Raw genomic sequence first — 27,016 nt, 5'->3', positions numbered from 1 at the left:
AGGAACCTATAAAATTTCAGCAATTAATCTATGAAAATTGGCCCTAATGAATATTAATGATTCCACAGTATTAAAATTTTAGAGATATAAAATATTGGGAGTTTTTCTTTACTAAATAATAAATATAAAATATTTTGGTACATCTTATGGTGAAATTGTTGACCATCCAGCCTCCCTAATACTTCAAGTGATTGTTCTCTATATTCATTAATACAACTATAGTACACAAACATGGGAACTATGATTTTTGTCAGTGTATCAAGACTTTTGACTGAATCCTTTGTGGAATATGATCAAATGAACACTCTTGAGACTTTACTTGGTCTTTATATTAACAAAAGTTGCTAACAGAATTTAAAGTACACTTTTAATTATTCATTATATGTGAACAAAATGGGCATAAATTTGTTATTTATAAGCTAAAATAGCTAGGAAATTCAAAACTGAACATCCTCAGAATAGTCATATAAATAATGTCTTTCATAATGTGGGTAAGGATAATCCCAGGGGTCATCAAAACCAGGATATAAGTATGACAACCCTACATTCTCAGTGTAGTCTGATCTCCAGTATAATCTGTTTGAATTGTATCTATTGGGATAGAAATCGGATTCATCATAATGTCTTGTGGGACGGTCATTTCTCCAGGTCGGTGTTCTGTAACCTCTTGATCTCTTGGGTCTTGTATACACAGAGGAGGATTGCAGTTTCCTTTTTTTGCTAGCGGGAAGATCTGGGTTTTCTATGACTTTGGAAGATGAAATGTTTGACTTTTCAGTGTCTTTTGTGCAAGATGTTGGCAAGACTGGCGCAGAGTTGATTGATTTATGTTCACTTATAGAGTCCCTATCTGCTGAATCAATGTTTTCAGATGATTTTGATGTTGTTTCATTCGATTCAACAAGTGCAGATTTGTTTTCATCTTTGGTTTCTGCTGTAGAGTTTGACTCAGATTTGTCATCCTTTTTCTGAATTTCAGATTGTTTCTTTGACCCAAAAGCACTTGTTTTATCTGAGATATTGATATTGCTAAATTTCTGAACTTTCTTCCTTTTGCCCAAGTCGCTTTTTTCTGGTGTCTTTATGTTACAGTTTTCCTCTATACATGCCGCCAGCTGTTCTGCAGTGGCAGTATTCTTTTTTCTTTCTTCCAATTTCCTCTTTAATGTCTTTGGTGATGCCTTTGTCATCAATTGTCTTTGTGGAAATGATTTCATCGACCTTTTTCTATCAAGAGGTTGAATATGTGCAAATGGGCAGTTCCACCTGGTGCAACCTCTAGGAGTATTAAAAAATCTGCATGGCTTACGATGAGGCTTTATGTTCACAACTGGGACAAGATCATTATCAGTTTCAACAGACGTAGGAAGCGTTGTTTTTGGTTTACAAGTACTTTCATCCCCTTCTGATTTCGAATCTTTTTCCTGTGTCTTGTATTTTGACAACTTCTTATCTTCCTTGTTTCCACTATTTTTTGAGTTTTCATCCTTGGAAGTTTCAGGCTTCATAGGAAAAACTTTCATTTGAAATTCCTTGGTTCCAGTTTCTTTGGTTTGGCCAGTGTCAACTGAACCCTCCTCTTTAAGTCTAAGGGAGTTTGTACCAACATTTAGATGTTCTTTTTCTGACTTATCATCTGGCATTGTAAATTCCCTTGTTCTTAGTGATGTCATCTGTTGTCCTTGTGGAAGTGATTTCATTGACCTTTTTCTAACAAGTGGTGGAATATGTCTAAATGGGCAGTTCATCCTCCTGCAACCCCTAGCAGTATTAAAAAATCGGCATAGTGTACGTTGCAGAGGCTTTATTTCCACAACTTGAACGAGATCATTTTGAGTTTCTACAGACGTATGAAGTGTTGTTTTGGGTTTACATGTACTGTCACCCCCTTCTGATTTTGAATCTTTTTTCTGTGTCTTATGTTTTGACGACTTCTGTTCTTCCATGTTTCCACTATTTGAGTTCTCATCTTTTGAAGTTTCAGGCTTCATAGGTGATATTATAATTGGAAATTCTTTGGTTCCTATTACATTGGTTTGGTCAGTATCACCTGAACCCTTTTCTAGATTTGTAAGGGAGTTTGAACAAACATCTACAGGTATTTTGTCTGACTTATTAGCAAGCATAGTAACTTTGCTTTTTATTTCTTCATCCGTCTGTTCTTTGGGTTCCTTAGAGGAAGTTGTCTCATCCATATTTATGGAATGTTGCTTGTTTTTAACTGAAGCAGTTTTGTATTTCAGTTTCCTTTCAAAGTAGGAATTAAAAGTGTCATAGAAAGATGTATGGGTCATCATGCAGTTGTTATTTTTGCAACCGTCTTCTGAGTTAAAATTGTTGCATATCATTTTCTGTGCCAGATTAAAAAAGAAAGCATATCCTTTCTTGTCTCTCAGTACTTCGATTTTATCAGTCTGAGGAACACTCATATTGGTTTTTGTAAGGGGATCATACAAAGGCAATGATAGATGAAGATGACCACAAGTTCCAGGACAACCAATATTTGTGAATTTTGACATATTAAATGAATTGCAGACTTGTTCACCATCACTTGTATAGATGTGAGTCATATTTTTTAAGTTTATATCAACATATTTACTGATGATTGCAGGGTGATGGCATTCCTCTAGTGGCTTTGGAGTAGCATTGTCTTCTGTTTTCTGGACAGGAATTTCTTGGTGCTTTTCACACTTTTGATAACTTTTCCCTGAGTCTTTAATATCATTTTCATCCATTTCTTCTTGTTTCTTTGATGATGAAATTGCCTTTTCTTTCTCTGCACATTGAAAAGTTGTCAAATGTTTCTTGTCTTGTTTTCCACTTTCATTTTGAGAGAGGTTTGCTGATGAACTTCTGTATCTATTCCCTCTTGTTTTCTCACACTTTTCATCACTTTTACCCGATTCTTTGATATTTATATCTATATTTCCATCCATTTTTGGTTGTTTCTTGGATGATAACATTGCTTTTTCTTCCTCTGCATATTGAGAAGTTGTCAAATTTTTCTTGTCTTGTTTTCCACTTTCATTTTGAGAAAGGTTTACTGATGAACTTCTGGCTCTATTTGCTCTTGTTTCCTTTGCTGCCACAATTTGGATTTTCTCTTCCTTGAGACAGTTGGTCACAATCATTTCCTTTTTAACTGTTGGTTCAGAAGAAGATTTCTCTATTTGAACACCTGCTATACTTGTATTCAAAAGTTTCTCATTTGTCCCTTTGCCATTGTTCTCTTTGTTTCCTTCAGCATTGATCATCGTTTTAAGATTGGTTTTATTAACACATCTATCCTTATTTCTGTCTTTCTGTTTATTTTCTTCAATCATCACATTTTGTCTCTCAGAAGACTTTGCTTCCTCATACTTTTTATTTTCTTTTTTTCTTGATTTGCCCACAGCTTCGTTCACTTGGAAATCTGCTTTAGCTAAAGTGTTGATACTTTCTTTATTTTCATTGAATGAAGTTGTAGGAATCTGTATAAGGTTAGATACACAGATCACTGGGCTGTTGGCTCCTGTCTCTACATTGGTGTTTTCCTTATTATACTTTTCTTTTCCTGTCACAGAATTAGTGTCTTGAGATTTTTTCAAGGAAGTTAGTTCACTTTTTCCTTTGCTCTTCATGTCATGTGACAAAGTTTGTGGCTTTTTGCTGCCAGACTTTGTAATTTCTCTAAAATTTTCTTCAACAGTTTTAGCAGTATAGTTCTTCCACCAAGTTGTTTTTGCAGACTGGTCTATAAAGTCAGTGGGTTTGGTTTGATCTGGCATGTCTTTTGGGGATTGAGATCTGCATTTCGGTGACTTTTGTCTCAAATATGGTGACCCCGATTGTTGTGATGATGACCTTGACCTGCAGTATGGAGAACTAGATTTGTTAGAGGGAGATCTAGACTTATGAACAGGTGAGTTTGTTCTTCTGTATGGTGATCTACGTCTGTACGGAGATGACCTTGTATTTGAAGACCAAGATCTGTTGCATGGTGATTCTGATCTTTTGTATAAAGGTCTGTATCCAGGTGATTCTGACCTTTGATGCTGTGATCTGTAAGTTGGAGATCTAGATCTTTGATATGAAGATATAAAAGGCGGTGACCTTGATCTTGATAATGGAGATCTTGACCGTCTTGCATATCTGTTTGGTGGAGTCAATGATCGGTTTCTTGGTGATCCCCGTCGATAACTTGGTGATGGGGATCTACTCTGGTAAGAATATCCTTTCCAATAGGAATGACCATAGAAATTCCAACTATCTCTATCCCACGAAGAAGAGGACTGCGTTGGAGACATCCAAGAATCATTGTAAAATGAATAATCTCTGGAAGGATTTCTTGAGTCTCTTGACCTGTTTTGGTCATATGATCTGTTATTTCTTTCATATCCATAGTCAGGGGAATTTTCTCTATATTTGTTGAAATATTTCATGGAATTTCTCTCCCTCTGGTATTCATATTGTGGATCAGTGGATCTCTCATTCCCTCTTTGAATATATTTACTTCCTACATGTGTGTCAGATTCATATTTTCTTGAGTTTGGATCCTGTTGCATTCCTCTCTTCAAATACTGCTCTGTTTGGTTGCTATCTTTTCTAGAAGAAGTCTTTTTATCATCAGCTGTGTTTTCTTTGTTAGACTTTCTTGACACTGTAAGCTTGGATGTTGACTTGATTGACCTGGCTGGTGTTGCACGGACACCGATACTCTTTTTAACAATTTGGCGAGCAACAGACTGCTCTCTTGTCTGTCTGAAATTTGTCCTCATTTTCTCTTTCACAACTTTGACAACACTACTAACCTCTTTGCTCGCTCTTGTAAGGGGTTTGATCAAACTCTTTGGTGGTAATTTTCTGACATCACTTTTAACTTCAGGAAATTTCTTGTCATTCTCTGATTTTTCATTTGAATCAATATGTGTTGGTACATTTTCGCTGGTTCCATTGTTATTCATGGGTTTCTTAGCCGAGTCTATCTGTACTTTTTTAAGAGGTTGAGGTCCAGAAGGTTTCTGAGGAAACTTGGAGAGAAAAGAGTCTGTGAGGATAACAGTTCGTTTGTTAGATGCAGGTTTTTTGATCATCGGTTTAATTACTTCGCACTGAAAGTCCATTGACGAATTACTTTCGATTTGCTGATCTGTGTTATTCTTTTTCTGTGCATGATTGTCCACTGGAATTCCCTCTGCTCCTGTGTTGCTGGTGCTATTTTTGGAGGTGTTTGATTCTACAGTTGTTTGTAACACTGTTGACTCATGCTCCTGTGTTTTTGATATGTACCGTATAGGAGATATTGCTGGTTTACTTCTTATGGTTTCTTTGTTCATAGCTTTATCACACGTCAATTCTGATCCAGCTTGTTGATACACATTTTTATGAATTTCTGGCAGCTTCCTGATATTTCCAACTGTTTTTGACTTTTCAACTTCTGTTGCATGTGTGTCATTCCCGGTTTCAATGGTTGAATATTGGTTAGAGACTTCAACAGTGTCAACACCTTCTTTGTTTGTTAACTTCTTTTCCAAAGCACTTGGTTTGATAGCATCTGTGTTTTTGGAATCATTCCTCATAACTTGATCATTCAATGGTTCCTGTTTTATATATGGAGTAATATCAAGTTGCTTTTGTTGAAAAGGTGATGCAACTGATTTTTCAACTGGAACATCATTGATTTTATTATCTATTTGCTCTTGTTTTATCTGTGTTTGCAGAACTTCTTGAATGGCCAACTCACTTTGTTGAGGGTTTGGTTCCTTAACATCCTGAGGGCATTGATTTAAATCAGTAGAAGAATTAGGAGGGGAAACAGGTTCAGTTTTAATTGTTGTGAGGATCAATGGAATTTCTAAATGAAGAGGCTCTTGCATTGGTTTTAGTAATTCTTGCCATGTTTTTCTTGCTCCAATTGAATTTATATGCCCTTTGTCCATCTTCTGTGCTGATGCTTCACTAGACTTCTTTTTGGTTTGTGGTGCTTCTGTTGAAGGACTTTTCACTTGTTCCTTTGCAAGAGAAACTGCTTTCTCCCCAAATTGTAAATCATCCCACAAATTTCTGCTACTGTCCTCTGTGTTGTTTACTTTATCACTACCATCGTTGTTTGATATCTTTGGTGAGGACCCCCATGGTTCAATGTCATTCAACTCCCATTCTGGTTCACTTTTTAAATTTCGCAATGCCTCTGTTATTATTTCATCTGAATCTTTTGCTGAAATTTCTCCAGTTTTGTTAGCTGATTCATGCTTTTCCACATCTTCTCTGGGATTATCAGATTGTTTGCTTGCTGGTTTTATACTGTCTTTGGATTTCATTTCTGAGTCTTTGTCACATGATAAGGTGTCTCTGCTTTCAACTGTTTCTAAGACATTAGAATATGTAGGTATGGGTTCAGGTGTATTGTTCTCTTTCACATTTTGTGGTAAAGGGAGAAAGTTCAGAAATTTACATTTAACAGTTGTTGGACTACCATCAGTTGAATTTTCTTTCTTCAGATGGCCTTCATTTTTTTCCTTGATGTCTGTGTCTTTGGCGTCATGGACTCTATCAACAAAAGTCTCATCTTCCATTGTTCTGTTTGTATTACATGTATTTTCAAACACTGGTTTGTCAGCAGAGTTGTTTTCTGAAGAGATTGAATCAGCACGGCAATCTTGATTTGAATTTTCTGTAGCAGTTAAATCATTATTTGCATGTCCTTTCTTTGGTGATTTTTCTTGAGGGCTTATTTGTATGTTTCCTTGTGTAAGACTTGGATGCTGCTGTTTTTCTGAGCGCCTTCTGCTTCTGACAAGAATAGGTAAATCCTCATCTAATCCAGGTTTCATGACTGGGGATGTTTGGACTTGATCATTAGATTGGTTACAGCTTTGATTGTCATTCATTTTGCCATTCATTTTCTCCTGCTGTTCATTTTGAGATACAATGTCTTCAAGTGAAAATCTTCTTTCAGAAACGCTTGAATTCCCAAAAGTAAATGGTTTTAATGGTTCACTTAAAACATCTTTGGAATTGGATCCAGTTTTTTGCACTCTTTTGAGTTTTTTATCATCTGCTGTACCTTTCCTTATATCTTTCGATATTTTTGCTTCTCTTGGTACGTTTTGCATGTCTTTCTTCTGACTGTGTTTTTGTAAAGTGTGACTTTTACTAGACTTTTTCTCTTTCTGGGGAGTTTTGGATACAGAATCTAGTTTTGACTCGCTAATCAATTCTGTCAAGGATACATTTGTCCTCGTTGTTTCTTTCATTTTGGATTTCAGCTGTTTTTCTTTGGATGATGAAGCATCTTTTCCCTCTTTCATTGTTAACTTATCGGCGATTGTTTGTAAGGTTTTTTCTATTCCAGGTGGATATCTGGTACTTCTTTTTGATTCTTTATTCCTATTTGAAGCACCACTGAGTGACATTGTTTCCTCTGCTAAGTTAGCACTACTACTAGCTAGTGGGTTTTTTGATTCAGAACTTTCCTTGTTCTTTGTAGCACTAGACTTTGAAAGACCTACTTTTGATTTTGTATGCTGTGGTTTTGTAAATGATTGACTGTTTGACTGTTTTTCTTTCAGCGAGGAGTTACTTTGCTCCTTCTTGTTAATTGTTTTTGATGGATGCTTGTGTTGTGAATGTTTCCTGTCTGTTGTACCTGTTTGAAGTTGACTTGTGCCTATGTCTGTTGTCTGTCTATCACCCTTAACAAATGTATTTTGTGTTGAAGTACTGGGATGTTCAGACTTATCAGACCTATCATTTAACTTCTTATCAATATTCACATGTTGTGATCGACTACTAGAACTAGAAGACCTAGAACTACTTTGAGTGGCTGATGCCTTAGACCTATGAGCTCTAGAATCAGTAACCTTAGAATGTCTAACAGCGCTCTCTAGCTTATCTCTGGAAGTCAGTGCTTTGAATGGTTTAGCACCATACTTGGTGTCTCTACATTGAGAAGAATTCTTATACTGTTTAACACCGGGCATATCAGATGCCTTGGTGAGGGTTCTTTCACAAGTATCACTTTGAGGTCCCTTGGAATCACTAGGTCTGCGTCTTTGATGGTTTGCTGAGTGATGCACTGTGGAGTCTTTGGTTCCTGGTTGTGCTTTCTGTCTTTGATGGTGATCCCTTCTTCTTGATTGATGACCTGGAAGAAAAAGCAATCATATGTATTACATTTTCAATCATATTGTGTGTCAAAGACTGGGACCCCGTGGTTTTTTTCCTTAATGTAATTTACTGAATTGTTTCAAAACAGACAATATTTAAACCTATTTGCCAGGCTCTCTGATGCAAAAGACAAAAACTCTGGAATTTCTTTACAATTTTTCTATGAATCAAAGCATTAGCAAACAGGTTTAAAACAATCTATAGCACTAAAAAGGAATCTGTAATCTATCATCTAATAGAAGGATAAAATAAGCATTTTTTAAAATATGTTTTAGACAGGGATGGACAATTCTGATTAGTAAAGGTCATATTTCCTCCACAAGCAATCATGAGTGAATTCATTCCAGAGTTGTGCTTTTGTTTCCTAAATTGGCATCACAGCTGTCAAAACTTTCTATCATAATATGGGTGATGCAGGTAGTATGCATCAAACTATTTTCAAGGTTAAAAAAAAACATGTGACCTTTGTGTACAACTTATCACAGCTCATATTTTTTACGAGTTGGTACCAAATATACCAGTCTCACCACAGATACCAAAAAATGAAATATTAATAAAATATATTGATGATCAAGGTAAGCACAGTATATACAATAATAAATAAAACATATCAAGGTCACTGCATAACTATATGTGTACAAAAAATAATAAACCTAAACCACAGTTCAATATATTTCATTGCATCATAGTGTTAGTTACAATCATAAAATAGGCTGTCCAGAAATAATTCTATTTTTAATGATGCCCATGCATGAAGGTTTGAAAAAGCAAACCTCTATTTTTAATATTACCCTTTCCAGTTAAGTTTCACTTTTAGCATTTTCCAATCTGTAATATGTATAACTATTGCACAATATGGATTATATATATATATATATATATATATATATGATAATACTGAGATTATAATTATGACTGATCAGCTAGATCATAAAACAGCTACGGTAGTCTAGCTAGTATACACTGAATGAAAGTTCTTAGTGTTCACCCGGCAGTATAATGCTTTTAAATTTACTATATGATGGGGGTTAATAACTGATTGCCACTTAACTTTCAAGTAGTTATAAGAATGATGTATTGATGTTGACCTCTGTTGCGACATGAGACCTTGACCTTTGCTAAATATCACGAACACGTCCAGTATGATTGAATTTCACCCACAATTTCACCCACAGTTTTTGGATTGTTATAGATTGACAATGGAAATGACATCACACTTAATAATTACATTTTCAATCATCTTTGTCTGTTATAACATTACGAATTAATTTTGAAGCCTATAGCTAGCCCAATAATTTCATAACAGATGAGTGACACAAAATGGGCGTATCTTATAGCATAACCGAAAACGGTATTGGCTGCGCAGTGTAGTAATACATAGCATGTGCTAGTGGTTTTAAAATGTTATTTTAAAGTGTAAAAAATTGGAAATAATATGAATATAAATAATAAGGAATTATTCTTTGAATATTATGAGGTGATAATTTCTGTCGGGGCGTGATCAAATCTATCATAAAGCTCTTTGGGCTTTATTGGATTTGACCTAGCCCCGATGGAAATTATCACCTCATAATACTCAAAGAATGATTCCTTATTCCTTAAAGAAAGAAAAATTATTTCACACATTTAAAACAATGTCAGGACAAAATAAGTAGCAAATTGAAAATGAGTACAACCTAGCTGTGATATTTTGTCTGTGCTGTTGATGAGAAATTATCACTCACAAAATGTTAAAAATTTCACATTATTCAATCTCGCAATTTTCAAATTATTCTAATTTTAAGGGTGAACAATAAAAAGTTTTGTTAATTGCACATATTACTCGAAAACTTACTGTGTTTGTATTTATTGGTATGTAAATGAATGAAAATGACTTAAATTGTTTGAAAAGTTTTTTTAAAAGCTTAAGTTTTAAAACTTAAATTTATTCAGCCTTCCTTGCAGGTTTTACAGTGATTAAAAGAAATATAATTTATTTATAGTCCTTGTTTTTAGAGCTATATGATGTATTGGTATGCATTTTCAGTTTCTCCAATTACACACACATGTACCAGCATAATTGTTTCTCCAACTTTAATCATTTTTAAATCTGACCAGGATGGTGCATTAAATGGATGGCTGGTAAAGTTGTAACTGGGAAATGTTTTGTTAATGTTCTCTATTTAGTTTCACATTTCTACAGACTGATAACTACAATAACAGTCAGTCCTGTGTTCAATTCCCTTGGGGCTTTGGTAATTAGTTGACAGTATGAAAAGTGGATTTTCCCACTATGCAGTCATAACACATTAGAAAAGCATTTTAGACCCATATTGTGAAGTACATGTATACTCAATCTAATTAATTGATGTATACTGACTTTTACTATAGTAAAGAGAAAATAGTTCCAAGACAGTTATAAGCTGTCTGCTTATATATTATATAATGATGACTGAATCATAACAGGTAAGTTTTTGTTAGCCTATTAATGGCACATAAAGATGGATACCAGTGTAAACATGCATGTACACAACTTGACCAAAATGCTAGGACACATACTGGTACATGTACTACGGTCATTGTCAATATTTATACTGGTCATAAATAAAAGTAATTAAATCCTCCAGATGAAATGTAGACGTACCACTATCGTCTGCTTGGTTGCAAACATGGACACACACACCTTGTTGATGGACATCTTGTTTACGACAGATCTGGCAGGCACCACTGCCAGCGTTATATGTGTTGTTTATTACTGGACCATCCTGCATGGTTCTGTTTGATGAGGCGTGTGTCTGAGGCATTTTCTCTGCAGTTCTAGCTACAGAGAAAGCATCTCTAGACACATGTTGTTCTTGAGGAATGTAGCTTGATTGTCCATTTCCAATTTGCTGTGTTCCTGAATAGTTGTTATTCGACAGTGAATTGGGCTCCAGCTGACTTGATTTCTCTGTTACGTTTTTTTGAGGAGACATATTCTGTAACATTTGAGCTAGATTTAAGAGGTTCACAAGTGTGTCCCCAATGATGTCTGCAGGGTTTTGTCCATCTTCATATGTTGGAATCTGGTTGTGTTTTTCAAAATCGTCCATCTTTTTCTAGCAGGCTCAACTCAACGTTGATATTATAACAGTTGCTCTGAAAAATAAGCATTATGAAAATATTTATCATATATAAGAAGTGTATTTCTTTCCTGTTTACTTCATTAAATCTTAAAAAGCAATTCAGACATTTATTAAAAATCTAAATATTAACACTTTTAGGTTCAAAGAGGCCCGGCACAATAATATTCATGTACTTTAAATTGTAACAAAATCTTAGCTGTACAGTTTTACTTTTAATAAAAGTTTTCAAATCGTTCAAATATTTCTCCTTCATTTATCTCTAATAATAAATAATGCTCATCATCTAAATAAGTTTTACATGATATCAACACATCGAGATCGAGAGAGAGAGAGAGAGTTTTATAATCTAATGCATTGATCAAGATGCTGATTAAAAAATTTTAGCAGATCAAACATTGTTAAACCTCATTACCTGTTTAGAAAAAAATATAATCCATCAAATACATAGATGATACTGTTACAATTTCCAGCAGTATATAGTGACCAGTGCATGAGTCATAACAACTGAGAACTGGTAGGTCAGAACTTAATTAATAGCCTGTGTTCACACAGCCAGAAATACTATAAATAGCAAATGTGACCTCTGACCCCAGTGGGTCAGTGTTAATAGAGTTGGCAGGGGTGTGTCAGTAATCTGGGAAGCTCTAACCTTATCTCCTAGAGACATGATTGTCTCACTGAAGTGATATGTTAACAATAATACTCAATTAAAACAGCTTGAGAAATTGATAATTACTTAATTGACAAGCTTACGCTTATTACCCTGTTAAAACACTTCTTGTTCAAAATGGTGCTAATATGCTGTTGTTTTAGTAGATTAAATTAATTGTTTGTGAATGACTGCATTGACACAATTAAAAAAATTGCCATGCTCCAGAATTAATCGGTGTGTTCCCGTTTTGCACACATTTGATAATTGGGTATAGAACAATAGGTGTGAATTGTGTTGTGATAGCAATTATAGTCTGCTTTCAGTCAAAGATTTTACCTGGATTTTTACCTGTGTTTTATCAGCGCCTTTACGATGAAACAAGAAGAATATAGATATTTTGTTGTGTTTTAGGTATAATAACAAATAACTATCACCATTTTTTCATTTGATAAAATAAAGATAATGATATGTTTAGTCTTAAATTTCCACTCGCTGAACATCTTCACAACGTCAAGACGTTGTGAAGATGATGTGGTACACCGTGCCTCTTATTACATCTTGGTTGCAAAATATGTAAAACGCATGTTTATAATAAGTTGATTGGTATCAACAAAAAGAATATTATGAAAGGAAACAGATCTTTATCACAAAATATTCCAAACTTTGAAGTAGCGGCTTTAACAGTAGTTCTTATGACATCACCGCTTTAGTATATATTGCGGATCACTTTCTGATTTTTCACTAGCTAAATACATGAAGGACAAATATTTCCGACAAAAATAATAATTTTAATATTGATTCTTATGACGTCACCGCTTCAGTATATATTGCGGGTCACTTTACTTGTTTTTTTCCAAATCGGTAGCTAAAAATACGGAGCACAAAAATTCCGACAAAAATAATAATCCTAATATGGATTCGATATACTTCAATCTGAGGAAGGTTGAACATGCATGAATAAGGTCTACATTTGATAGGTTTTGTGAAAATATCTTTACAGTTTTTGAAGCATATAAAATTGCCTATTTGTTATCATATCATCATACAGTTTGTCTATTGTCTTCGAATATTCAAGCCACAGCATAAATGAAAAATATTTAGCAGCGTTTCCACTAGACACATTTCCTCAATTTATGTCAGCAATAATTGAATATTAAAATATATTTTCTCTTCAAACTTGTAACATGTACATGTACTTCCTATAGACAGAGTAAAAAAAACATTACATATCCAACATTTTTGCAATAACCTTCCTTGTTTAAATAAATTAATGAAATTGTTCATGACCAGATTGATGTTTGAAATTAAATTCAAGAACATGCATGTCAATTGTTATGTAAATGTGCTGTTATGCAATTTATATTGTAACATAAAATATATGTAAATATCAATTGGGAGTACATATGTTTTACTTATTTCATTGTCAATAGCCCTCACAGGAACTGTGATATAGACTATAGCAATTAAGCAATTATCTCACCTGGTCAAATTCCCGTTTCGCACACATTTTTTCGATACCTAATTTTCAAATGTGTGCAAAACGGGAACAAACCAATTAATCCACCTTTTCCTCCCATTTTTAATTTCAATTCAATTTTGAATTCATTTACTCTTGAATCACGTAAATGGTTAAAAAGGTACAATATATATTAACATATTTACATATATAACAGCCTGATTGAGCGAAGCTGGCTCATTTTGCTCTTGGAGAACAAAGATCTCATTAATTTTGGTTATAAAAATACATTTTTTTTTTAAATGAATTAAGTTTTCAAGATGGTATTTGTCAAAGGATTACAGAGCTGAATAATATTTGATTGGATAAAGTATTTTCTTAAATCTTCATTAAAAAAGTCTTTTCTATGAATTAAAGGTAAGTTGCATTCTAACATAAAATGAAACTTGCTCCTAATTTGGTTATTTATTGAAAAATTGTCTTGATCAAAACTGAAAGTTGGATCAACAGCATATTTACATTATTATACTATAGTAAGGTTGAGACAGGAACTTCATTATTACACATACAGAGCAATTTGCAAGGTAGATAGAATATTAGCAAGATCAGAATTGACCTAATAACTCATTATTTATTTGTATGGGTAAAGTTATTTCCTCCAAATCTTATCATGCAAGTTCCTTGTATGATTAAAAACTTCAAACATTACGTTAGTCACTGATAAATGTTAAATAACACTCTTCCATATTCAGGTATAAAGACATCCATTCATTTAATGTTATTTTTGTAGAGAAAGGCTCTATTATATTAATATTCATGAAACCTGTTCAATATCAATACAAAGATATGATTTAAAGTTTATTACTGGTACTATCGCAATTTCATCAATTTTTTTTTTTAAATTAAATGTTTTACAATTTATTGGTCTATTATCGCAAAGCTTGAAGCACTCAGGTTTTGGATAAACTCTGCAACAGTTCTACATATATCTCTATTCGTAATAAAAGAAATACTGTCAATAGAGTAATACAATCAAATCAATTCAAAGTCAATAAGCTTATATATTAATTGGAGAATATCCTAAAAGTTTTTCCACCCCTCTCTATTTGACAGTTCTTGTTTGACGTCGTGGCTGGAGCAGGACACTTCCTGTCCGACTTGCCGGACCTCCCTGAGTGAGGGACAGCAGGTGGACCCCAACAGCAATGTCCCCGACGAGCGGGGAGCTGCACCCCCTCAACCACCCCAGCAGCAGCCCCAGAACATGTTCACTAATCACTTTTTCCATTTTGATGGTAAGTAATTTTTCTTCCCTTATTATATACCGGTACTGTATAAACCAAATTTTATTCCTGTGACTTTATTTTTCAAATTTACCAAAGATAAACTGACTTTTAGTTACTCATATTCACGATCAAGATGAAGATTATCTGGGTAAAAATAATGCAGCAAGAAATATCCACACAATAACCTTGTGAAAAATTTCAGGCACACAAATTTAATATATAGTATTTTGCAATTGGTAACGATCAATTTAAGAGTTGTATAGTTGGTTAATAATAATGACCAATACGAATGTTTCTCATAAACTTGTGCAATTTATACAAAGCGTTTTTTGCTTTAGCTCAGAAAACAGTATTCATTTAAAAATGTTTTTCTTTTAGTTCTCTCAAATATTTTGTTGCAATTGTGAATTTTTTGTTTAATATCACTTGTCTACTTCATATATTCTGGAATTGAACAGTAATCCTCATTATGGTCAATGAATTGCTCCACCTCAGATGATGGGATATCTTGCCCGATAAGACAGTGACAGGTGCAGGGAGGGGGTCTCTTAGAATGCTGCTTAACAAGATTATCTCCTGTCCATTATATAATGCCATAATAGATTAATGGGCAGCAAGTGCTAGAATGTAAAGTGTGGGTTCCTACACTGTTGGGTGTGAGAGAGGTTTGCATAAGAAGTCTGACACTCAGACATTATGTAAACTTTTCATTGATATAGCTTTTTAAAAGTTGAAATATCTGTAGCTCTATGTAATAAATAAGTTTGACATTATGTTCAAAACTTCCTGTAGAGCTACATGTATTTATTTGCAGCCATTTTTTAAAAAATGTATAGGAAGTACAAAAAAATATTAATGTTTTTATAATTGTATTACGTACGTTAAAATGATATTTATAAAAGAAACACAAAACAAGTTTTGAGAGATCTTTGCATTGCCTTGATAAATTTCAGGATCTCGATACGTTAGCTGGTTCCCGAGTTTCTCGGTGGAGGTGACACACACCCAACTTTTACCTGGAGGCAGACAAAGGCCCATACAAACCTCGCAGTTAGATAGCATGGTAGATATCTTTAATACATTTAAAGCTGCTTGGTCTGATTTTATATCTTACTGTAAACTGATGGGTTAAGTATATTATATCAATAAACATTGCAGTAGTTCTCCCTGTCATCTTAGCAGTTAAGCTATATTTCAATATGAAAATGACATTCAAAGTATGTTTACAAATTCAACAAACTTCAATTTACTTAAAAGGGTAACACTTTATTTTGTCCTTTATTAAGATTTGCCCAAGACTTGAGGTTGAAGTGTGTGATTGTATTACAACCTAGGCATTTGTTTAAAACAATTTGAAAGTAAAATTAGATTTTAAACAAATTTTGGCAATGTGAGCTTTTTTTTATGCTAATCTTTCAGAATTTTGTTGCATTTACTATCAATGCGAAAAAATCCTAGCAAGTAGCAATCTGGGGACAAAACCAAATGGTTCCCATTTGTTAGCATTAGCTTTAGGATGTTTTTTACTATCATCATACAGAATGTTATTTTCAATTCAGATATTTCTATCTTTGAAAAGCAATAGATTGTACTGGTGTAAATACGTGATTGAGCACATAACTTGAGGTTTAAATGGAAAACTATTTAATTTGATACTGTATTAGCCAAAAAATTTAACCAACTTTATTGATTTTAAATACTGTAGATTCCTTATTTTATGTGAATACTTAATTTCTGATTAAGCTTTGTGCAGTGGAGAGAGAGAGAGAGAGAGCACAAACATATTTCAAAGAAGAGAAAATAACTTTTCAGGCATTTTCTGGTATTTCAAACTTTAACATTTCTCCACTTAGACTTTTTGAATTTCAGTTGAATACCAATTATATTAATCTTTTGCAATTTTTCTCTTTTTAAAATTCATCTCCATATGGTCAAATCCTTCTGCTGCATGCATCTACACAAAGTTCTCATTACTTTCATTTTAAGGGAACATGTATGTTATAACTGAAGTTTGGTAGACCAGCTTTAGGTCAAGCAGTCAATCATTCCTTCAATATTAATAATTTGTACTCTAAAATTACTTGTTTGGTGAATATAATAAGTAATTAAAAGCTTTAATTATTTTGATATCACAATAACAATATTCAGAACATAATAATATCAAGCTCATACCCAACCAGGAGATATCCTCTAGCCTCTTTAGTTAGAAGCCATAGAAAGATAGAGTTATTTTACACATATTTCAGGATACTGGATTAGTAATTTTAATCTGCTTAGTTGCCGTTGATCCAAGATTACAGGAAAGTTATATATTTAGTACATGTACATATAATTTGTTGCTGGTAAAATTGAAGGAAACCCTGATCACGCTGCATTATTGATACATATGTAATATACATGTACCAAGTACCTACATTTATTTGTCCCAATGTATGGATGGATGGATAGGGAGGTGTTGTGTATTTGACAGCAACCACAGTGACACACTATATTCATATTGATTTGGCCATTAATTTTCCCATTAATTAATACATAATTGTAATAAATGTACTGAAAATTGATCAATTACCCGGTAATATACTACTAGGCCAGTGTTGAGCATTGCTTAGATGTCTCCTTGATGATATTAAATTACCACATAAACCTATGTTACAGCTAGATGAAATAATGACCATTAATATTATTTTGTGCAGATGCACAGGGATTAATGTAGGTTTTGGGGGACACTACCCTTTCTTGAGAAGTTGAAAAATTAGCCAGGGGTCAAAGCCATGCTGAGGGAAGGGGGGAAGAGGAGAAGGTGCTGAGATGGGGGAAGCACATGAGCCAAAATTAAATTTCAAGAATTTATTACCATAAAATAAAATGCTCACAAAATTTTAATGCTTACAAATTTATGTATTTATCCCCATTTGAGAGTAGCTTACATAAGTACAATAAATAGTGGAAAAAATGTTGGACCTTATATAATTATGTATACAAGAGATATTATTCTCATCAATATGGGAAAATGGGATATTCATGAGAAATTTTGGTAGCATATAATAGTTATGCCCTAGTTAATAACCTCTGATGCAATAAATCATGTTCCTGACTATTAAGTAGATTAGGAATAGCCTAGAGCAAGAGAGTTAAACTGTTTTCTTGGTCAAACTGACCTGACCTACTCCCTGCCTATCTACCAATAATCCTATGGATATGTTCCAAGCTAGCTACAGTGGCTGGCAAATCTTGCATACACTATCACTGGAGGAACACAATATCTATTGTGCAATTTTAAAAAGAATTTTGTAATAAAAATGCTCACTTGAGCAACAATAGCTATAACTTTGATCAAATCAGCATTTAATTCAAAATGTCTTTTAAAGATCTTAAAGATATTTCTCTATAATTACTATGTAAAAAATTCAATCCACCCACCTCCATTGTGGCTCACCCTACCCCATGGGGCTATGATTTGAACAAATTTAAATCTACATGAAATGAGGATAGCTACTGACGAGTTTAAGTTTTTTTGGCCAGTATGAGTGTAAGAAAGAGTTTTTAAAGGATTTTTCTCTCTTTTTTTTTCTTTAAAATTTGACCCATTCATGGCCCCACCCTACCCCCTGGGATCATCATATGAACATGATCATGATTTGAATAAACTGGAATCTACACTTCCTGAGGATGCTTCCACACAAGTTTAAGCTTTTCAAGTAAAATGATTTTTCAGTAAAAGTTTTTTTTTAAAGATTTTCTCTATGTAAAAATTCGACAATAATGGTGGCCCTACCCTACCCCCTGAGATATATGATTGAACATACTTGAATCTACACATGAAGATGCTTCCAAAAATATTCCACGTTTTCTGGCCGATTGGTTTTTGAGAAGAAGATTTTAAAGATTTCCTCTATATATTCGTAAGTAAAACTTCATCCCACCATTGTGGCACATCCCTACACCCGGAGACCATGATTTGAAGAAACTTAAATCTACACAACCTGAGGATGCTTTAACACAAATTTGAGCTTTGGGTTAATAGTTTTTGAGAAAATGTTTTTGAAAAATACCAAAAAAATTTCAATAATTCTAAATTATTTCCCCTTTGAAGAAGGCAAGGCCCTTCATTTGAATAAACTTTCACCTTTTTCCTAATGATGCTTTTTGTAAAGTTTGGTTGAAATCGGCCCACTGTTTCTGGAGAAGATGAAAATGTAAAAAAGTTTACGACAACGGACAAATCTTGATCAGAAAAGCTCACTGAGCCTGGTGAGCTAAAAACTATCCGTGTTTTAAATTAAAAGTTTTAAATTCTTTTTTTAAAAACCTCCACACCCTTTGGAGAAGTCTTAGATCAGCTTAAACTGATTGATGTATTCATATATTAAATTATATGAATCTTTCATGGATAATCAAAAAAGACAAAATATACCTGAAGCAATTGAAGGGGGGATGTGTGATTTTCATAGAAATTATAGCAAATGTTATTGGAGAATAAGGGGGACTCTTGACTCTTCAATTTCTAAGTTCAATTTGTACTTTTTTAAAACTTGAAAAAAATTAATTTCTAAGTGAAAAGAATGGAATTTTATAAAAAGACCACTAACCTCCTCTGTTAGGCAAAGATACACTCTCGTAATGATATCAGCCCAGACAGTGCATATACCAGGACCAGTCATTTAATGAGACAAGGAAGAGAACAATAAGTCATATAGATTACTGATATAGCTTTTAAACACAGAGAAAGCCGTTGGTGGGGTGTAGATAGATGTGCCCCAAAGACACATGTTAATTGATGTACACTACATATCTGGCCAATGAAAATGTCAGCTGATACATGCATGACCATTGGCCAATTATTTTGGGTAAAAAAAAAAAGTCATTGTAACCAGATAGCTATTCATAGATATAATATTGATGATTTCATTTTGATATTAATTCCATTAACTTCTTGCTTATTATTTTTTATTTGATTCTTTATTATACTGATGCAAAGGAAAAAACACTTATGATAATTTAGGGAACAGTGATACTTATTAACTCAATTGTACTGACCAGGAAGAATAATTTAAGTGACAAAGATCATATTTATAGTGCCATTGAAATGACCTGGGAAATTAAAACTCAAATGAGGATTGTTCTCTGGACAGCAATCAACGGAAACAAGAATTGTTATTTGAACCTTAACAATGAACTTTTATTATGATTCACGTAGAACTGTGGTCAGTGAGGATATATTACTAATTGCTAATTCTGTAGACAACATGTACATACTTATGATCTTTGCTTGAGGGAGTACTTTATACCACTAAACAATCATTATGAAATTCCTGCTTGCTTAATTAATATAGTAATACACAAGCAGACTTGATTATAATTTCAGAAGTCTAAGAATGACAGCAGGGCCACATCATGTATATTCTTACCCTGCTTTCAACCAGATTTAAATAGAATAAAAATTTTCATGATCAGACATCTCTCATGACAGTAGTAGAAAGATTACTTATAGAGACTAGTTACAATTTTATATTAAATCATATCTGCATGTCCACTCTTGATTTGTTGCCTAGAAAGATTTCAAGGCAATGAGCCTTATGAGGGTATATTTTCAGATCCCCTCAACATACTCTAAATTCCTTATTTTACGCGAGTACTTAATTCCGCGATTCCGCTGTCAAATCACAAGAAAATAAAATCGCGATCACCAATTTTTTGTTAAAATTTTCTATAGTTCAAATCTGTCAAAAAAATAAAAACAAGATTTTAAAATCTGCGTGGATTGCTTATTGCAATTTTGCGTGAAAATTAATTCCTCGCGTTTAATTAGTTATCTACAGTAGTGGTCTATGCATTTTCAGAAAATTACACTTTAGTTATAAGAGCCATGAAACATTAATCATCGCTTTTAGATAAACATTGAATGCCAAATATGTCTTTGAGTCATTGAAGATGAAAACCATTCCATGAAAGTATATTCATTTCATCCATAGGCTCGCCAAGTCCAGTCTGTTTTCCCTCACATTCCCACAAATGTCATCCTTGAGGACCTGAGGAATACCAGATCTGTGGACTTCACTATAGAAAACATACTGGAGGGCAGAGTTCAAGTGCCACCTGTAAGTATCACTGAGGTCAAGGATACACAAACAACTTTACAGGGTTGGCAACTGCAAAATTATAAACAACCTTTTCCTTCACTGGCTAAGTTACAACATTGTTAGTTCATTTTCAAACTTCCATGATGCATTGTAATTGCATGAACACAGTAATATCTGTAAACTTAAGCTAGTTCTTCTTTGAAAGAAATGCCCCTTTTTTATTTTCAAGAAAAAATCAGATTCCAATTCACAAAATTAAGTTTGCTCCACATTACAGCCTGGGTTAACCACAATGGCTGCCTTGACGGACTCGGAGGAAGGAAGTGATGACAGCGACTCTCCGTCCACTCCCTCCCAGCCCTCCCCCCGGGCTCTACAGCTGGCCCGATCAGAGGAGGGGGATGAGAGAGTCGGAACCAGTGAGGGGGCTGGAGGGGTCAGCAGCATAATGGACGACAATGTCCCATTCCTAATGGAAACAGTTCCACAACCAAGGTAAATGTACTGTGTAAATACATGTACCTTTCTCTCAAAAACAAAAGACTGAATCAGAAAAGTATATATCCCATGTCAAAGTGGAAGGCAGTTCTTAAGCAGTTTCTTAGCCTTACCATTTTAAAAAAAAAACAAAAAAACCCACTTTTTTAGCAGCTGTCCACATCCTGCTGAGCAGTCTCATTCCTATTCATAATATCATTTGTACATTTTATTGTACAGTTCACTTCATTTTGAAAAATTGCATTTAGCTCTGAAATTCTTTAATTAACTGAAAGAATTGTTTAACTGAAAGGTGGCAGGGGACAATTTTTTATACATTTCACTGTTGGGGATGTTTGTCTTCAGAAGTCTGTATAACCACAGAATTTCCTCAGTTCCGATTCTGCACAAATACCTTCAATTCACTCTTATAAATTACAAGTCGGAATGTGTAAAATTTTCTACATATTGTTTTTCAGCATTTTTGACCTTCCCAAGCTAATTCCCTGCAAAGGGTTGACCATCCGTAACATTTATCTAAAACTGTCCCTTGCTACTTAAAAGCTGCTTTATAAATTGTACAGTACTGATTGCTTTTCCCACATCTGTGCTATACCCATATGAAGCCATTGTATATCCACTTTATCATAATTCTGATTAGTATTTAGTAAAACCCCTGTCACACCGGAGCTGTGCCCTCAAGGCGATCCCGCTGCGTCCTTAAATAATGTAAAACGTCAAGGTAGGCGCACTAGAGTCTCCTACAGCGCCGTAACAACGCAACGGCATCTTCGTCCGTCGCGGTGGGATCGCCTTGAACATTTAAGAACACCATGCGACGGCACGCACTTTGAACATGCACAAAGTACGCGCCGTGATTCTGCGTTCTGATAAACACGCCGTGGAAGTGAGTGAGGTCGCCATGACAGCGCCGTAAGATCTCCAACAGCGCCACGAGAGCTCTGTCGATGCGCTCAAGGAATGCAGCTAATCCCAGTGTAGACGCAGCGATAAGTCAATTGCGCTTGCACGGAGAACTCACGGAGTCCTTTGGGATCTCCCTGCGTCTCTATTGCACTCTCACTGCGCATCCACAGTTTTTGAACAAGTTGTTTTTCATTTGTCTGCGTTCACACAGCGACCCCAAAGAACTGTTGCTGCGTTCATCGCGCTCTTGTGACGTTTCCACTGCATTTATACCGCACTCCCACGGCGTTTCTAGTGCGTTGTCATGAACATCACGAAAAATCGAAAAATAGCTGTTGTATAATACCATTCGATGTAATAATTTTCAAATTGGATGTAGATGACTATGTAAAAAGTAGCATTTGCTAATAAATATTCCAAGACCTATCAATGGATGTAGATGGAATTCATGCCATTTGGTTCACATCTTTTCTATGTTTTCTAACAACTAATAATGGATCTTTTTTGTAGACCTGACTACTAAGAGTTTTGTCCTAGTCCTTCACAAATTGTTTTAAAGTAACTATGTTTCAATTACAATGTACCTTTTCATAAAATCAAAACAATTTTTTAATCATTTTTTTTCTAGTTGTAAATTCTTGTTTGTTGTACAAATCAATTTTAACATATCAAGAAGTAAAGAACGTCTTGTGTCAGCGCACAGAGCACACCGTGGGCACGCGGTAAAAACTCCTAGCACGTCATGAGCGCTCGGCGGAGACTCAGCAAGAGCGCAGTTAATCGCCAAGTAGAACTCCGTGGAAACGCAGTTACACCCTGTGGGAGCTCCGTAAGAACGCCTTGGTCGCCATGACATCTCCACTTTCAAATAAAACTGTACATTTTTTCTGAATTTTCCTTGCGATCCTACGGCGATTCCATGAATTTTACAACGCCGTGTGGACGCAGCTTGGTGTGACGGCCTTAAATAACCACCTCTAAAATAATTCAATCATGTTTGGCCATTTTTCAAGTACATGTACTCAAATAAACCAGAAATTGGTTTAAATATCTCCTCATAGCCATTTACTTTTGCACTCATAGAATAAACTGATGTAAAATTAGTGCATGGCGAAAATCATTCTCAACAAGTCCCATTTCATTCAGTAATTGATACATTTTACAAATTTTAAATTTTAAAAGAGAATTCCAACATGTTCACCTCTGTATAGCTGTGCACTATTTACAGCCAAAACATTGCTGTTGATTGATTAACAACAATAAAAAGCTGTCATTAATGATTATTCACACATTCTTTACCATGTCATAATACATGTAGTAATTATATTATGTATAGCTGTCAGATGATTGATAATGAAACAATGCAGAATACAAATTATTCATCCATTCTTCAGTGATGAAGCTCACTTCACAACGGGTAGCCGATTCTCAAAGTCAACAACCGAGAGAGAATCCATGTTACAGAGTAGGAAAGAACAAATGTTACAGAATGCAAGAAAGTAGGTCACTGGTCAAAATAAATTTATACATAAATTCTGTACTTGTGCGTTTCCCAACCATCCCTGTATTATGCATTTGATCATGTGTGTTTTATAGGAAATACTTAAACCGACAAACAAATTCATCAAAGGAGGCAGCATCTCAAATTGATGACACCGGAGTGACATCAGAAACAAATGCAGCAGACCAGGTGCAGCTTCGTCACAGAAACGAGAGCACATTTCAAGAGACTCAGCGGTGATACCTCAATAGTTCCAGAAGCCCTAAATAACCACTAATTAACCAACTTGTTGGTGTTGTGATGTGTTTATTATTTGACAATGCAATGATTTGTTGATTTTGTTGACTTTTTGGATATTTTTTTTTTTGTACATTTCACTCTTATTTTGAGATGGCTACCTGTATTTAAGGATGGCAAAATATGCTTCTTGTTTGATGTCATTTTTTTGTATATGAGGGACATTCACGTTTACTTTCAGGTTCACAGAAAGCATATTTCATCAAGAACCAAGAACTTGATACGTAAAACTTAAATGTTTTACAGTCTTTGATACCATTTGCAAAGATTTTCCCAAATTCCACATTGACAATTTTTGCTGTATTATATTGCTTTAGATTTGTTAAATAATAGGAAACCGGCATGAAATAATTGAAATATCTCAGTCTTAATATGTCTATTATTTTTACAAACAATTAAAGAGATTTAACTTTATCAAAACAAGCTAAGATTTTGAAACCTTCTTACTCACCCCCAAGAGTACTTTGTTTCACAATTTGGAAATTGTGAAACAAAGTACTCTTGGGGGCTAGTCAGTCTGTTAGTCGGTCCACCATAGTTTCCGCTCATTTTCTTTGCAGATGTTGCACGTACTGAAATGAAATTTGGTATACAAATTTATCATAGTAATATCTAGGTTAGGTTTCATTTTGGGTACGATCGAGCTATTTTCATGCCCCTTTGACTTAGAAAATTTTATTTGCAGTTTCCGTTCATTTTCTTAGTTGATGTGTCCAAGGGAGGGGGCATAAGTGTTTCACAAACATGTCTTGTTTTAACTAAAAATTATGTTCAATTAATCCATGTTTGTTTCATTATGCATAGCTACTTTTAAAATGGATCATACAAATATCCAAGTAATTATTTCAAAATGTAATTTTTGTTACAGTAACTTTTGTATATGGGAGATGTCAGGTATTTCTATTTGTACATACAAGGTTTCAAATTGCTTTAGTTACAAAACCAGTTTATACTTTGTATCAATATACATTTGTAAATAGTCATCAGAAAAAATAAGTTTTATTTATTTTTGTTCAAGAATTTAAGTTGTAATATAATGCAATTTTAAATGTTTGCATGCAGAATTTTAAAAAAAGTGGCATTATAAATATTCCATAGTTAAAATCATACTGGAATGTTCTGAAACTGGAATTCCTATACACAGGAACAAAAGAAAATTCCAGATATATAACCAAAAATAAAATGGAAAATAAAAGTTATGACGCTGAGTGAGTCTTCATCTATTTTTAATTAATTCTTCTCTGTGTAGTAAAAGTCAATCTAATTAGAAATAAGATCTTTGATCCACTTCAACTAGATTGCTACACTTTGCTTTGTAATACTAGCATTGATCTGTATTTACATTGCTACACAAAGTGTACATACTAAATTTTGGAGTGGATAAAGGATCTAATTTTGATACGACTTGCTAAAAGTTAAAAGGCAAGATCCTGAGCAGAATTTCAGCTTTGTACAGATTTTATACAGATACATTTTTGTAATTATAAGCTCAAAGTATATTTGTATAGAGTATTTTAAAAAATTTTATTGAGCGGTTTTGCATCAAGATTACATCACTCATGTTGACTTAATATGACCTTTTCTGATGAAAATTTGGGCTGTGCTTTGGGCCATTATCCACATAGTTAACTTGTTGTGTATGTAACTCAAACTGTCATGATTAAAAATACTTTCAATGCATAATGCTTACTCACTGGTGCATGTGTGCATACCAAACAAATGGTAATGCTGAACTGGATACTGCCAATTTTAAATTTGAATCAAAAGATTAAAGATCGAGACACATATCTTATAATGGTAAAATTATGAAATACATCATCTATTGATATTAAAGTAAACTGTGCTTACCACAAATAAGGAAGTTCTAGGAGTATATAATTTTCAACAGCTGAGCTTTTTCAAATTTATCAAATACAAAGGATCTGACTTGTTGTACATGTACAATGTATTAGTATGAAGGATGTTTGAAAATATATAACTTCCTTATAATCAAGATTTCTTAAAGCTTTACATAAATATTTGCCTTGTTTTCCCTTTATATATAAGCAATTTTTAGTAAACTCTTTTCCAAAATAGGCTAAAAATGGAACTTAGAATTAGATAATATGTAGGTCTATTACAATTTTGTTCGCAAATTCCTTCAGAGTATAACTATTTTAATGGTACATGAATATAATACTAAACATCACTGTTCATATATCTCATGCATTTTGTTGCAGACAGATGCAAACTTAGAATAATTTATGTATCCAGATTAAGTTCATTTTAAGTTGCTAAGATCATTAAATGTTAGTCCCCTCTTTTTTTTTTATTTCTAACTGACATACATAACAATTTATCAGTAAACAACCAGTCACAGAAAAACAACCCATATGTTTTAGCTATTAGGTGCATGATGAAATTGGAATGAAAGATCAAACGGACTCTGAATTAAGACTGACACACCAAGCTCCACCCCCTCCAGTCTGGACCCTCCGAAGTGTCGGATCCATCGTCAGCATTTTACCCAAGCCCAGACAAATATGATAAAAGTGTCCTCGTGGGTCAATTTGAAGTACAACTTTTTATTACACACTGAAATAGTTTTTGACAACTTCGGTTGCATGCGTGGAAAGGTTTATAAGGTTTATAGGTATAGCTTTCTTGGCGGGAAATAGTAACAAACCTTACTCTTAAAAGACGATAATGACAAGTGCCATTGAGTAGCAGACAATTACAACATTATAGATGGTTATTTTTAAACACTAAACCAGAGACATAAATAACATTATTTATGTCTCTGACTAAACTTACTAATATTATATCCTGGATTTTCCACATTTGTAACAGTTGTAATAATTTATCAAAGTTTCAAAAAGTTATGTATTATATTCTATTCATGAATAACAAATAAGAATATTGAATATGGCTGTGAATAACACATTTCTGCCACCCGATTGAATGCAAAGTCGACTTACCCGGCAAAAACCGTTTCCTCTGTACAGCATGTTCAGTGAGCACTTGTCACAAGTAAACTGTATCTGCCTCGTGCCGTAAACAGTTTTTGCTCGTGGAAAGTAAGCAGCACGTATTTTTAAAGGCACCTGTG

At 34.0% G+C, this 27,016-nt stretch overlaps 2 protein-coding genes across 4 annotated transcripts in view; one reads left to right on the top strand and one right to left on the bottom strand.

Annotated features, from left to right (window-relative positions):
* The window catches only part of LOC105329658 (E3 ubiquitin-protein ligase AMFR), a 36,004-nt gene extending 10,868 nt beyond the window's left edge, over positions 1-25,136 (top strand). The window contains exons 8-13 of the mRNA XM_011430991.4: positions 14,474-14,655; positions 15,600-15,709; positions 20,619-20,744; positions 21,004-21,221; positions 23,525-23,629; positions 23,727-25,136. Coding sequence (XP_011429293.3) covers positions 14,474-14,655; positions 15,600-15,709; positions 20,619-20,744; positions 21,004-21,221; positions 23,525-23,629; positions 23,727-23,871 — 886 coding nt within the window. The 3' untranslated portion in view covers positions 23,872-25,136. The remainder of the gene's footprint in view (positions 1-14,473; positions 14,656-15,599; positions 15,710-20,618; positions 20,745-21,003; positions 21,222-23,524; positions 23,630-23,726) is intronic.
* On the bottom strand, positions 308-27,016 carry LOC105329656 (serine-rich adhesin for platelets). 3 transcript variants are annotated; one of them, XM_011430988.4, is made up of 3 exons: positions 26,886-27,016; positions 10,772-11,265; positions 308-8,125 (listed from the first exon to the last, which is right to left on the bottom strand). In XM_011430988.4, the coding sequence occupies exons 2-3, from the start codon at positions 11,217-11,219 to the stop codon at positions 438-440; spliced, it is 8,136 nt and encodes a 2,711-aa protein (XP_011429290.3). In that variant the 5' UTR covers positions 11,220-11,265; positions 26,886-27,016; the 3' UTR covers positions 308-437. The 3 variants fall into 3 exon arrangements, with proteins under 3 accessions (XP_011429290.3, XP_011429292.3, XP_011429291.3); XM_011430990.4 differs by lacking the exon at positions 26,886-27,016 and adding an exon at positions 19,236-19,360; XM_011430989.4 differs by lacking the exon at positions 26,886-27,016 and adding an exon at positions 11,665-11,887.

This window comes from Magallana gigas, chromosome 3, assembly GCF_963853765.1.
Source record: "Magallana gigas chromosome 3, xbMagGiga1.1, whole genome shotgun sequence".
NCBI lineage: Eukaryota > Metazoa > Mollusca > Bivalvia > Ostreida > Ostreidae > Magallana > Magallana gigas.
The sequence above is the reverse complement of the archived record's forward strand: the minus strand, read 5'-3'. Positions and strand labels throughout refer to the sequence as shown.

Bases quoted from the DNA above. Each gene is read 5' to 3' on its own strand.
- LOC105329656 (XM_011430988.4), bottom strand. From the start codon at position 11,219: ATGGACGATTTTGAAAAACACAACCAGATTCCAACATATGAAGATGGA. The intron at 8,126-10,771 runs GTACGTCTACAT...TTTTTCTTCCAG, and splicing joins CAACCAAGCAGACGATAGTG to GTCATCAATCAAGAAGAAGG.